At 44.7% G+C, this 13,357-nt stretch overlaps 1 protein-coding gene across 1 annotated transcript in view; it reads left to right on the top strand.

Annotated features, from left to right (window-relative positions):
* Window positions 1-1,814: 1,814 nt before the first annotated feature.
* LOC120528908 overlaps window positions 1,815-13,357 on the top strand; it is a 76,300-nt gene continuing 64,757 nt past the window's right edge. Inside the window, exons 1-2 of the mRNA XM_039752982.1 lie at window positions 1,815-1,902; window positions 10,130-10,676. Of these exons, the coding sequence (XP_039608916.1) occupies window positions 10,190-10,676 (487 nt within the window). The 5' untranslated portion in view covers window positions 1,815-1,902; window positions 10,130-10,189. The remainder of the gene's footprint in view (window positions 1,903-10,129; window positions 10,677-13,357) is intronic.

Genomic DNA, 13,357 nt, shown 5'->3' with positions numbered 1-13,357 from the left:
CAGTACTGGAAATCGACCAGTCCACTGCCTGGCAGGACAAGTGGAGAAGATTTAAAACAACTGCCAATGTGCCACCCCATAAAGTTTAGCCCGAGGATGGAAAATACACACACGATGCTGAACACACACAAACAGTCTCTAAGAAGCCCAGAATTACATCTCTTGTTAATGTTGATTTAAAGTCTACCATTAGAAAGATGGTAATCTGCACAAATTAGATTTGCATTACAAGTTGTCCAGAAGAATACCAGAAATAACAGCAGGGCATGACTAAAGTATGCCCAAGAATCCCTAGGCAAAAGGCAGAACTCCAGGAACAACGTGTTCCGGACAGACGAGGCAAAGATGGCATCACTTGGCCACAGTACTAGGGATGGATGGATGAATAGATAGGATAGGCACTATATAATAGTTAAATATGAAAGGCACTACATTATAGATAGATAGATAGATATGAAAGGCACTATATGATTAATAGATGTGAAAGGCACTATGCAACAGAGCCTCGCAGTAAGGAGTCCCGGGTTCACTTCCCGGGTCCTCCCTTTGTGGAGATTGCATGTTCTCCCCGTGTCTGAGTGGGTTTCCTCCCACAGTCCAAAGACATGCAGGTTAGGTGCATTGGTGATCCTAAATTGTCCCTAGTGTGTGCCCTGCACTGGGCTGGCGCCCTGCCTGGGATTTGTTCCTGCCTTGCCCCCTGTGCTGGCTGGGATTGGCTGCAGCAGACCCCTGTGTTAGGATAAAGTGGGTTGGAAAATGCCAAATGCAGGGCTGGATGGCATATGTAGTGGGACCAAACGACCTACTGAAGTACTTAGGGGCCACTTGAGAGAGCCACTAGTGGACAACTGATATGTAATCTGAGGGGACTCCATCTGAGCTACACCTCTGAAAGGCCCCAGATTGTCCAAGGCTTGGATTGGAAAAAAAAAATAAATACATAAAACTTGTTCAAGTTCAGGTGTTAGTGGAACAGGACAACACTGATGTAGAGAAGAACAAGAAGACAAAATAATTATGTAAACATAAAGAGTCTTTATGAACCAAAGACGTATCTGTAGTAGTTGTGTTCTGGTTTGTGATGTGAGAAAGAGAGAGAGAGAGAGAGAGAGAGAGAGACGCCCACCATTCAAACATCTATTGTCACCTGTCACCAATCTGTGACCAGCAGAACACCTTCCAACCAACATTAAAACCACCTAATCCAAAAGGTGGAGGAGGTAGTTATTAAGCTCATTATGCTCATCATTAAAATTCTCGGACACACTTAAATTCCAAATTAGGACCACAAGGGCCCACAGCCTAACCTGGCCGCATCTGGCAGAAGGCTGGAACCTCCCCCTATTAGTGACCCTGAGCTCCTGTGGTACTCACACCTTGATTGCCTGCTGCAGGACTTTAACTGTGGTGTTGGGTGGAGTGTGTGTGCGGTTAGGGAGTTGGATTTAATTTCGTAGAGGATGTAGAAGTTAGTTATTGAGCGCATTATGATTATCATCACAATTCTCGGATGCACTAAATCCAAATTAGGATCATAGGGGCTCGGAGCTTAACCAGGCAACATCAGTTGTAAGACTGGAACCCGTGCTGGGCACTATGCCAATCGCTTGCTGGGCCAAAATTAAGTTAAACTGCAGTAATTTATCAAGACACGGGTCTTGTGAATAGATAATCGAAATTTGTATGAATAATCCTCCCTCCGCCCGTTAGATGGCAGTGTTTAGCGTCTTGACATTACTTCGTCATCTTATTTCGCTCGTGTCGCTCTCTGTTGACTCGTTTTGTCTTTCTTTGTTTATTTCCGCCCTCAGGCCGTTCCGACTGCTATACGAGAGTTGCGCCTGCACTGTGGAGACAAAAGCGAGAAAAAAAATGCAAAAACGACGAGAAGGAGTGTTGGTGAGTAACAAGAGACTCGGGTGCGGGTGGGAGACAACAAGACAGGAAAGGAAGAAAAACGTGGAGCAGGACGGGTGACGGGAAAATGGCTGTGGACTGACAGAGTGCAGTGTGCCTCGGACGCTACTAAGAAGCTGCTGTGTTCAGAGAGCCTACTCGTTCAGTTTGATTCTTCTTTACCGGTGATTGTAGCTTGTGATGCTTCACCTTACGGGTTACGGGGTAAGAGCTACGCTCTCACGTCGATTTTCGGATAATTCCAGCTGCCCTTTCACGTCTCACATTAAATAAAAGCGAAGGAAATTCTGTTCATATTGTAGGAGGCTTTGACCGTGTTATTGAGCTGAATAGAAATTCATGAAAATTAATATGCAAGAAAAAACATTAAATTAACGATCGATCACAGGCTACTTACTGCTGCTGCTGGAAGATTGCAGAGGTGGGCCGCCATCTCGGTTATTAGCAGTCAGTCCAGCACGGGAGTGCAGACTCGCGCTTCACTTTTCGTTTGTCGCATTTGGAGCAGACAAAAGTGCAGACTTTAGAGTTTCATTTCTGGTTGTGTTTCCTGTTTCAGTAGATGACGTACCGGAAATGGCTACAAATGAGGACTGAGTAATCACACTTTTGCCACGGCTGGCCAAACATTATATTTTGGGGGTGGGGGGGTGGTGCTTGGAAGAAGTGTCGGCGAGGCCAGCAAGGGAGGGGCGAGCGACAGTGACGGGGACACTGTTCGGATGAGACGTAAAACCGAGGCCCCGACCCTCGGTGGTCCTTAGTAAAGAGTAGGGTGTATCTTGATGTCCTGCTTTAAATTGCATAGTGATTCTAGCCCCCCTGATCATCCCGTGTCTTTCACCCCCTAACATCTCATGTGTGGTAAGCGTACTGGCGCAGAAATGGACAATAGATTCCAGCTGCGGAGCTCCACTCCTTCTTTTTTAACGTCCGTGATAACACCTGATTACGCGTAAGGGTTTGGGAGGGGGAGGAGTAATCTGACTCAAGTCGAGTAAAGCAGGTGGCAAAAAACCTGCAATCTGATTGGCTGTCCAGCGGAGCAACAGAATCGCGGAAGTCTGCCGCTCGTCTCCTCTCAAAATGGCTGCCGTCACGTCATCCAGATAGATGCTGCTCATTAGTGGTGGATGTTGTGTGGCTCTCTGTTCGGTATGTAAAGTGCTATATAAAGGTATCTTATTATTATTATTGTCAGAGAAGTTCAGAACTATCATTTGAAAACGACCATTTTCTTTGTTCTGATTCTTCTCTCCTTTAGTCTTCCTTATTAGATAAATTACATGGAGCACATTTTGACCTTTTTAAAATGAAGTCCATTGCCAGGGTTAGATAAACAAATGGAGGAGTGAGTAGCGGTTTGTGGGGTGTGTCAGCAGAGTCGAGATCTACCAGAATAACGCACACCCGTTATGCCTGCACTGAGGCTGAACAGCCTCTGCAAAGGCTGCTTATGGAGACAAACAGGTACTTTTCTTTGTGTGAGTGTGTGTGTGTGTGTGTGTGTGTTTGTAGGTACTCACTTTAAATTGGTCTGACTGGAGTACTCTTGTTTTACGCCTAAGAAGCCTACCATCGACTGCATCCTGGCACTGAGGGGTCTCATGGAGCACAAACGCAGATATCGGCAGAGTTTCTCTGCAGCCTTTGTCGATTCACATAAAACGTTTGACTCAAGCTATGGGACATTCTAAGACTTTGTCGGATCCTCTCAAGGTTGCTGGATATCATGGCCGGCCTGTACACTGGTACCTGGAGTGCTGTGCAGAGTGGAGGCAGATCCTCTCAGTTGATTCTGGGGTCCATCGGCAGTGTGTTCTTCTCTTACTCTGTTCAATATTTTCATGGACTTGGTGTTGGGCAGGGTCGTGGGGGGCATCTTTTGGTGAAGCAAGAGACTCATTGATCTTGACTTTGCTGACGATGCTGTGATCTTCGCAGAGTCAATGGAGGCTCTGATCGGGGGTCTCGGGAGACTGAGTGAGGAGTCTGAGTGTCTGGGCTTGCGAGTGTCCTGATAAAAACCAAAGAGCCAGGCCTTTAATGACCTCTTGGGCACGGCCATCAGCAGTGTGTCTGTCTGCAGAGAGAGTGTCGACCTCGTCATTGAGAGGTTTACTTACCATTCATGTGACTCTTCCTATGAAGTCAGTAGTTGGATTGGGAGAGCATTGGGGTTTCATGGGGCCACTGGAAAGGGCCTGACATCTGCAAAAGGACGAAGGTCCAAGTCTTTAGAGTCCTGGGGCCTCCTATATAAAGGAATGTCGTGTACTCCCGTTTCCACGTTCAAATCATGATGTATAAAACCTACACTTGGCGTAATGCTACGCACTTTTCCACGGTACCTCATACCTTGTCGTACGTTAGTTTTGCAGACTGACGGCACCCAGCGTCAAAGCAGTGCTGCTGTTCCTGTGTGGTTACCCTTTATTTCTTAGAACTACATTTCTGACGCGGCTTTATAAATACACCGAAACTAACCACATATTGTTTATTAGTGTAATGCATCTGATTGTAATTAACTTGTAACAATATAATGGGCCAGGGAACAGCCATAGTATTACAAATATCATAACTGCTTTAGCGTTGTTACTCTCACTTCTTCTTCTTCTTCTTCTTTTTTCAGCTCCTCTTGTTAGGAATTGCCACAGCGGATCATCTTTTTCCATATTCCTCTCACTGCACCACTCGGAGTATTTATATCACTGTATCTGAGTGTGAATCACAGCAGCAGCTGATTAGAAAGAGAATTATCGGTATAAAGCTTTAAGGACACGCTGTCTCAGCCACGGCAAAACGTTTTAAAGCCTTTCCTGTACGGACCTCGCGGTTCAGAAACAGTTTCATCCCCAGAACTCTAAACTCACTCAATCAATTGCTTCTTGTAGAACTGTTAGGACTTGGACAATCACCTCACTGTAAACTTACACTACAGTTATAATATCGAACAACCTGAGCCACTTTATAAAGCGCGTATTTACATATGATGACGATATCATTTTTAAGGTGAAATGCAGCAAAATATGTTTGTTAAATTATACACATAAAACTTGAACTTCATTTAAATAATCTGTATTGTTAATAATTAAACATGTGAGGACACGGCGCCGCAGTGCTAGCAAGTTCACGTATTGTTCCTACCTTGCACTGTATATTTACTGAGACTGGCATGACACTGGAAGGATAGACGGATAGAATAATTAAACACATACCATAAAGATATTTAAGAATCTTTTCTGAATCTTTTAATCAGAATTAAAAGCTTTTAAATAAGGTCAAAATTGAAATCCGTTTTTTTTTTTTTTTGTACACCACTCTGGTAGCACTGCTGCCTTGCATTTAGGAGAGTTTGCATGTTCGTTCTATCTATCTATCTATCTATCTATCTATCTATCTATCTATCTATCTATCTATCTATCTATTGATTATAAAGTGCCTTTCATCCATCTATCTGTCTGTCTGTCTGTCTGTCTGTCTGTCTATCTCCACTAACATGAAACTCAGACTGTCTGATCCTGCCTACTACCCTAAAATGAAATTCTATCTAAAAATAAAGCATCTTGTGTGAGACGTGAACAATCACTGCGCCACCGTGTTCCCATGTTTAATAACGTGCTTTAACTCCTATCATCATGAAAATGACATCACGTATACATCTCAGTATTTTAGTTATTCAGAGAGCTGTAATATCACGAATGTCATGGACTCTGTGTCCAGTTGGAGGAAGAGAGCCGGTTTAAGAACCAAGTAGTGATTCACACACACAGAGCACATAGAAGATCAAATACAAAACAAATCATTTAACGTGCTACTTTAATTAATATGTGATTTGAGAAACTGGTTAATTAAACGATTTTAAGATGAAGTTTATGATGTTCTACTAAATGACAAAATAAACTACGAGATTAAAGTGGAAATGTCGAGATTGAAGTTGACATTTCGTGCTTTTTCCCCACCGTGTGCCTTTTTTCTCTCTACCTTAATAATCTTTCATATGACACTCAGACATGTGGGCTACAACTCTTCTTTTCACAGCGACTTTGATATGTGACTTCTTTTTTATTTCCGGCACTGTGCGATTTTGTGAACGTGAGCTTTCAAGTTTCTCCAACACGCTATGTCACTCGATCAACTTCCTTTTGTTGATTATCCAACGGTTTATTTGAACAAATAGGATGTTTTTTCTTTGCCTCCACTTGGTATTCGCTGAAATTCTTCTATTTTCCCCCGTGCTTTTCCCATTGTCTTTTCACAGAAGGCTGAGCTTAAGGGCGATTTATATTGATTTGCATATTCAAAGAGGCGTAATTCTGGGAGGAGTTGTGGCGATACATAATTCGCGTGCACGAGCGTTAGTTTTCACGCTGATCGGGATTTATGTAGCGGAAGCACGTGGAAGTTGGAGTACGCACAGATTCCTGCATCTGGATTTTTCTGTGCGTAAGCACATTTCAGCTTTTGTGCTGACGCCATGTTATAGTGCGAGTTCTACACACGGCGTTATACATGAGGCCCCTGGTGCTTCCTGTTTGTGAGTCATGGACGCTACCCAGTGACCCGAGATGAAGACTGGGCTCCTTCAGTACAATACAAGTTATTTTTTTAACCCAAAATTGCACAAGAAGTGCCCCAATGGGCTTTAACAGTCCCTACCTTTTGACACCTAAGCCTTGACTGTCTAAGAAGACAAGGAAAAAAGTGGAGGAAACTTGGAAAAGGCAGTTCAGAAAGAGCCCCCTTTCCAGGTAGGTTGGACGTGCAGTGGGTGTCAAAAAAAAATAAATGAGGTCAATACAACACAATACATAGAACAAAACACACGTAATCCATCCGTCCATCCATTATCCAAACCGCTATATCACGTGGGGGTCTGCTGGAGCCAATCCCAGTCAACCTAGGGTGCAAGGCAGGAAACCAACCACAGGGCAAACACAAGTAATCCTCAATACAGTATAACAGTGCAATAGAAATATTCCAAGTACAGTAGATGATATCACAGAATAGGATTTGAATTGCTGTGCTGTGTCTCTTCAGAGAATCCTTGGGTCCCGCTGATTTAACTTTGTGTTGCTCACGGAGTCCTGAATGAGGCACATTATGACCTGCATTGTGAGGGAGCGTCAATTGTGACACTACGGCCATGTGGAGTGATTCCCTTAGGGCGTTGATCCAGCTGCCAGCACCTTCATTGTTGAGTACCCGAGTGGCTGGACCAGGACAAGGGGACGCCCACGTTACACCTGGCAGTGGCAGATGGAGGGTGGGACTGGAGCATGTGTCTGGTGACTCTTCCTATGAAGTCAGTAGATGGATTGGGAGAGCATGGAGGTCATGAGGTCGCTGAAAAGGGGTGACTGGCGCTCCTGATATCACTGCAGAAGGACGAAGGTCCAAGTCTTTAGAGTCCTGGTGCTCCCGGTTTGTGAGACATGGACGCTCTCCAATGACCTGAGATGAAGACTGGACTCCTTCACGTGTGTCTCTTCGGAGAGTCCTTGGGTCCCACTGGTTTGACTTTGTGTTGTTCACGGAGTCCCCAATGAGGCACATGACCTGCATTGCGAGGGAGCGTCAGTTACGGCACTACGGCCATGTGGCGCATTTCCCCGAGGGTGATCCAGCTCGCAGGATCCTCATTGTTGGGGATCCGAGTGGCTGGACCAGGCCAAAGGGTCATCCACGTAACATCTGGCAGTGGCAGATAGAGGGTCATTTGTGGAGGGTGGGACTGGACCGTGTGTCTGCCCCCTTGGTTGCCAACTGGGATCCCAAGCTGTTTCATCATGTGGTGGGAGCAGCAACCCACTGTGCCAGTGGCTGCTCCCCAACCTGACCTGACCTGACCTGAATGAATAATAAAATGCCTTGAACTTGTCATTCCAACAGGTGGTGCATCCTAAGCATCCCATGTCAGGTGGCATATGCATTGCATGATGCACTGCGCCGAGGTCAATGCTAGTTACTCAGATTTCCTCTGGTCTTAGACGGGCAGCACAGCTTGTCCCACATAAAATATCGTTGGTAGCTTGTTTTATATTTGGTTAAAAGAGCTGGAAGTTAACCCTGAAATGCAGAGAAGTTATTTTTGGTGACTTTATCCAGTAATTCTGTCACATCTGTTTTTACAAGGAGCCTCCCTTCCCAGCCCACATTGTAAGACCGTGATGTCTTTATAATAAAACGCATCGCATTTATCATTCCAACAGATGGCGCATCATAAACATCCCATGTCAGATGGCATATAACAGAGACGTGTGCACTGCGCCGAGGTCAATGTTGGCTCCTTAGATTTCAACTTGTCTTAGATGGGCAGCACAGCTTGTCTCTCTCTCTCTATTTATGCCGACTTTATGAAGTAATTTTGCCACAACTGTTTTTACAGGGAGCCTGCTTTGCAGCCAACATGGTCAGACAGTGATGTCTTTATAATAAAACGCATTGCATTTGTCATTCCAACAGATGGCGCATCATAAACACCCCATGTCAAATGGCATGTAAAAAAGACTTGAGTACTGCGCCGAGGTCAATGCTGGTTCCTTAGATTTCAACCCGTTAGATGGGTGGCACAGCTTGTCTCTCTGTGTGTCTCTCTCTTTATTTTCGGCGACTTTATGAAGTAATTCTCTCACTTTTATTTTTACAGAGAGCATCCCTTCCCAGCCCACATGGTCAGACAGTGATGTCTTTATAATAAAACATATTGCATTTGTCATTCCAACAGGTGGCGCATCATAAACATCCCATGTCAGATGGCATATAAGAGAGACACATGCATTACATGATGCACTGCACCGAGGTCAATGTTGGTTACTCGGATTTCAACCTGTCTTGTCCCGCATAAAACACCATTGGTAGTTTTTTTTTTGTATTTGGTTAAAAGAGCTGGAAGTTAACCCTGAAATGCAGAGAAGTTATTTTAAGCGACTTTATGCAGTAATTCTATCACATCTGTTTTTACAGGGAGCCTCCCATCCCAGCCCACATTGTAAGACCGTGATGTCTTTATAATCAAATGCATTGCATTTGTCATTCCAACAGATGGTGCATCATAAACATCCCATGTCAAATGGCATGTAAGAGAGACATGTGCACTGTGCCCGAGGTCAATGTTGGCTCCTTAGATTTCAACTTGTCTTAGATGGGCAGCACAGCTTGTCTCTCTCTTTATTTTTGCCGACTTTATAAAGTAATTCTGTCACTTTTATTTTTACAGGGATCATCCCTTCCCAGCCCACATGGTCAGACAGTGATGTCTTTATAATAAAACACATTGCATTTGTCATTCCAACAGATGGCACATCATAAACATCCCATGTCAGATGGCATATAACCGAGACATATGCATTGCATGAAGCACTGCGCCGAGTTCAATGTTAGTTACTCAGATTTCAACCCGTCTTAGACAAGGCAGCACAGCTTGTCCCACATAAAATATCATTGGTAGTTTTTTTTTGTATTTGGTTAAAAGAGCTGGCAGTTAACCCTGAAAGGCAGAGACATGTGCACGGCAGCAAGGTTAATGTTAGTTCCTTAGATTTCAACCTGTCTTAGATGGGCAGCACAGCTCGTCTCTCTGTGTTTCTCTCTCTCTATTTTTGGCGACTCTATGCAGTAATTCTATCACATCTATGTTTACAGGGAGCCTCCCTTCCCAGCCCACATTGTAAGACCGTGATGTCTTTATAATAAAAACATTGAATTTGTCATTCCAACAGGTGGTGCATCATAAACATTCAATGTCAAATGGCATGTAACAGAGACATATGCATTGCATGATGCACCGCGCCGAGGTCAATGTTGGTTGCTTAGATTTCAGCCGGTCTCAGACAGGCAGCACAGCTTGTCCCGCATAAAACATCATTGGTAGTTTTTTTTTTTTTTGTATTTGGTTAAAAAAGCTGGAAGTTAATTAAGTTATTTTTAAAGTAATTCTATCACATCTATTTTTACAGGGAGCCTCCCTTCCCAGCCCACATTGTAAGACAGTGATGTCTTTATAATAAAAACATTGAATTTGTCATTCCAACAGATGGTGCATCATAAAAACCCCATGTCAAATGGCATATATCAGAGACGTGTGCACTGCAGCAAAGTCAATGTTGGTTCCTTAGATTTCAACCTGTCTTAGATGGGTAGCACAGCTTGTCTCTCTCTCTGTTTTTGCCGACTTTATGAAGTAATTCTGTCACTTTTAATTTTACAGGGAGCCCCTTTCCCAGTCCACATGGTCAGGCAGTGATGTCCATTGGCCTCCAGGCCAGAGATGTTTATGCGAGAAGTGAACCGAAGAAGAAAAGGGCAGACACTTGGGGGAGAGAAGAGTTTAACACGGATCATGACCTCAACCAACAGAGACAACGGGGTGGCTGAAAAGGCGGTGGTGCACATTAAAACGGAGGACTGTGAGCGGGATGCACCAGACGGTCTGTGTGTGAAACAGGAGGATTGTGAAGGGGGAGCTTCCGTTTTTCAAGAGGAGGAGCGCAAGGAGAAGACCATTGAAATCAAAGTCGAGGAACTGGAAGATGTGTCCGTTAGACCTCCACTGCAAAACCGTGAAAGCGGGGAGATTTTCAAGGAAGATATCTGTGAAGAGTCGCACTACGGTTTACAGCCCTGGCTCAGTAATGCGGGACAACTGGCTACCCAGCAGAGTTCTCTGGAGCTGAAATCGGAGTTTGAGGAGAAAGCCACTGAGGGAAACGGGACAGAAGGAGAAGAGCAGCCATCGTCTGAGAGCGTGGAAAGAAGTGAGTAATGTGGGGAAAGGTAAAAGTAAATGAAGCAGAGAGCATTCACAAACTCGAATGTTGGCCGTCATAAGTGAGAGCAGCGCACACGTTTGATTGAATGGGAGACGGACGGCTGTGGTGCAAGACACTCGGTGATAGCTGATCTAGCCAATAAAGATCCAAAGTGTCCAGCACATGACTTTTCATAATAATGTTCTGATTTTTGTAGTTAAGTGCTGTAGGAAACGATACTTAATGAAATGAAAAAAAAAAACAAATGATAGATTGTTAAAAATATTTCCTCAGTTCTGCTGCAGTTAAGCCACACATTGCGCAAAAAACCTGCGATATCCATGCAGTTCAGTTTACCTGAGTCAGAATCGGCAGACGTCCCGTCTTTTTGACAGGCCGTGGTAGATTTGATTCACCTTTCACTTGTCATGTCGACAGACTCGTATCCTCGCACACAGAGAAATGTTTACTCTGAAAGTGCGTTGTGAAAAGTTGTACATCCATCAGCGTTTGTCCCAGCCACAGTCCGTTTTCTTACGGTGCTCGTTAGACACACGTTAAGAGTGTGTGGAGAAGGTTCACTGGTCCATTATGCACTTGGAGCAGTAATACATACAGTATCTCACCAAAGTGAGTAGACCCCTCATATTTTTGTAAATATTCTGTCTTTTGATGGGACAACACTGAAGATGTGACACAATGTAAAGTAGTTTGTGTACAACTTGTATCACAGTGTAAATTTGCTGTACCCTCAAAATAACTCAACACACAGCCATTAATGTCTAACAACAAAAGTGCGTAGACCCGTAAGTGAAAAATGTCCAAATTGTGCCCAAAGTGTCAATATTTTGTGTGGCCACCATTATTTTCCTTAACTCTCTTGGACATGGAGTTTACACGAGCGTCACAGGTTGCCTCTCCTCCATGACGACATCACAGAGCTGGTGGATGCTAGAGACCTTGTGCTCCTCCACCTTCCCCACAGACGCTCAACAGGGTTTAGGTCTGGAGACATGCTTGGCCAGTCCAGCACCTTTACCCTCAGTTTCTTTAGCAAGACGGTGGTTATCTCGGAGGTTATCATGTTGGCATACTGCCCTGCGGCCCAAGGAGGGGATCACGCTCTACTTTAGTAGGTCACAGTACATGTTGGCATTCATGGTGCCCTCAATGAATTGTAGGTCCCCAGTGCCGGCAGCACTCATGCCGCCCCAAACCATGACACTCCCACCACCATGCTGGACTGTAGGCGAGACACACTTGTCTTTGTACTCCTCACCTGATTGCCACCACACACACTTGGCACCATCTGATCCACAGTTTATCTCGGTCTCATCAGTTCCAGTACTCCATGTCCTTAGTCTGCTTGTCTTTCTTGTGCATCATCTTTAGAAGAGACTTCCTTCTGGGACGACAGCCATGCAGACCAATTTGATGCGGTGGGCGTGTGGTCTGAGCACTGCCAGGCTGACCCCCCTCTGCAGCAATGCTGGCAGCACTCATACGTCTGTTTTCAAAAGACCACCTCTGGATATGATGCCGAGCACGGGCACTCAATGGCGAGGCCTGTTCTGAGTGGAGCCTGTCCTGTTAAACCTGTCGCTGTGTGGTCTTGGCCGCCGTGCTGCAGCTCAGTTTCAGGGTGTTGCCAATCTTCTTATCGCCTCGGCCATCTTTATGGAGAGAAACAACTCTTGTTTTCAGATCCTCAGGGAGTTTTTTGCCATGAGGTGCCATGTTGAACTTCCAGTGACCAGTGTGAGAGAGAGAACAGCAGATTTAACACACTTGAGACCTTGTAACACAAACGAGTCACGTGACAGCGGGCAGGGAAAATGGCGAATCGGGCACACTTTGGACATTTTTCACTTAGGGGTTTACTCACTTTTGTTGTTTGACATTGATGGCTGTGTGTTGAGTTATTTAGAGGGGACAGCAAATATACACTGTGATACAAACTGTACATGAACTTCTTTGCATTGTGTCACATCTTCAGTGTTGCCCCATGAAAAGACAGAATCAAATATTTACAAAAATGTCAGGGGTCTACTCACTTTTGTGAGATACTGTACATGTGATGCACCGTAATATTCTCAAAACGCAATCTAGGAGGCCAGATCCTGTGCTATCTTGGCAGCATCAGACACGAGGCAGACCACCCAGACCATCACCCACACAATCGGTGTCACGTCGAGCCAATTTAGAGTCACCATATCAACTAAGCTGACATGCGAGGAAACAAAGTTGTAAAGTTGATGTGGAAAACTACTAGGCATACCTTAAAACCCTGGAGGTTGTAACGATGAGGGAGCTGTGCTAAACGCTTCTCCACAGTTGCCACCCTGATGTAAGTTTTTAAATGCAGAATTAGCATAGGTAACTCGTATAAATAATCACATTAAAGAAGGAAATACCTAAACTCCTGTCCTAGAATGTCACTGTTGTGGTTTAGCTGCCCACCCAGCCCTTCTCTAGTTTATTAGAACAACTGACACAAGACCAGGCCATTCAGCCCAGCAAAGCTCGCCATTCCCATCCACTTAATTCTTCTAAAGTAACATCACATCAATGTTTTTAAACTCCTACTGTGGCCATAACTGCAGCAAGGTGATTTAATCTGAACAGGTGGCTTCACCCATTTTATCATTTTATCCCAAGCAGGATGAAGCTGGTGAAGCTGCTATCGG

This window comes from Polypterus senegalus, chromosome 4 (assembly GCF_016835505.1).
Source record: "Polypterus senegalus isolate Bchr_013 chromosome 4, ASM1683550v1, whole genome shotgun sequence".
In the NCBI taxonomy this organism is placed as follows: Eukaryota; Metazoa; Chordata; class Cladistia; order Polypteriformes; family Polypteridae; genus Polypterus; species Polypterus senegalus.
Note: the sequence above shows the minus strand (reverse complement) of the source record. Positions and strands in the feature narration are given on the sequence as shown.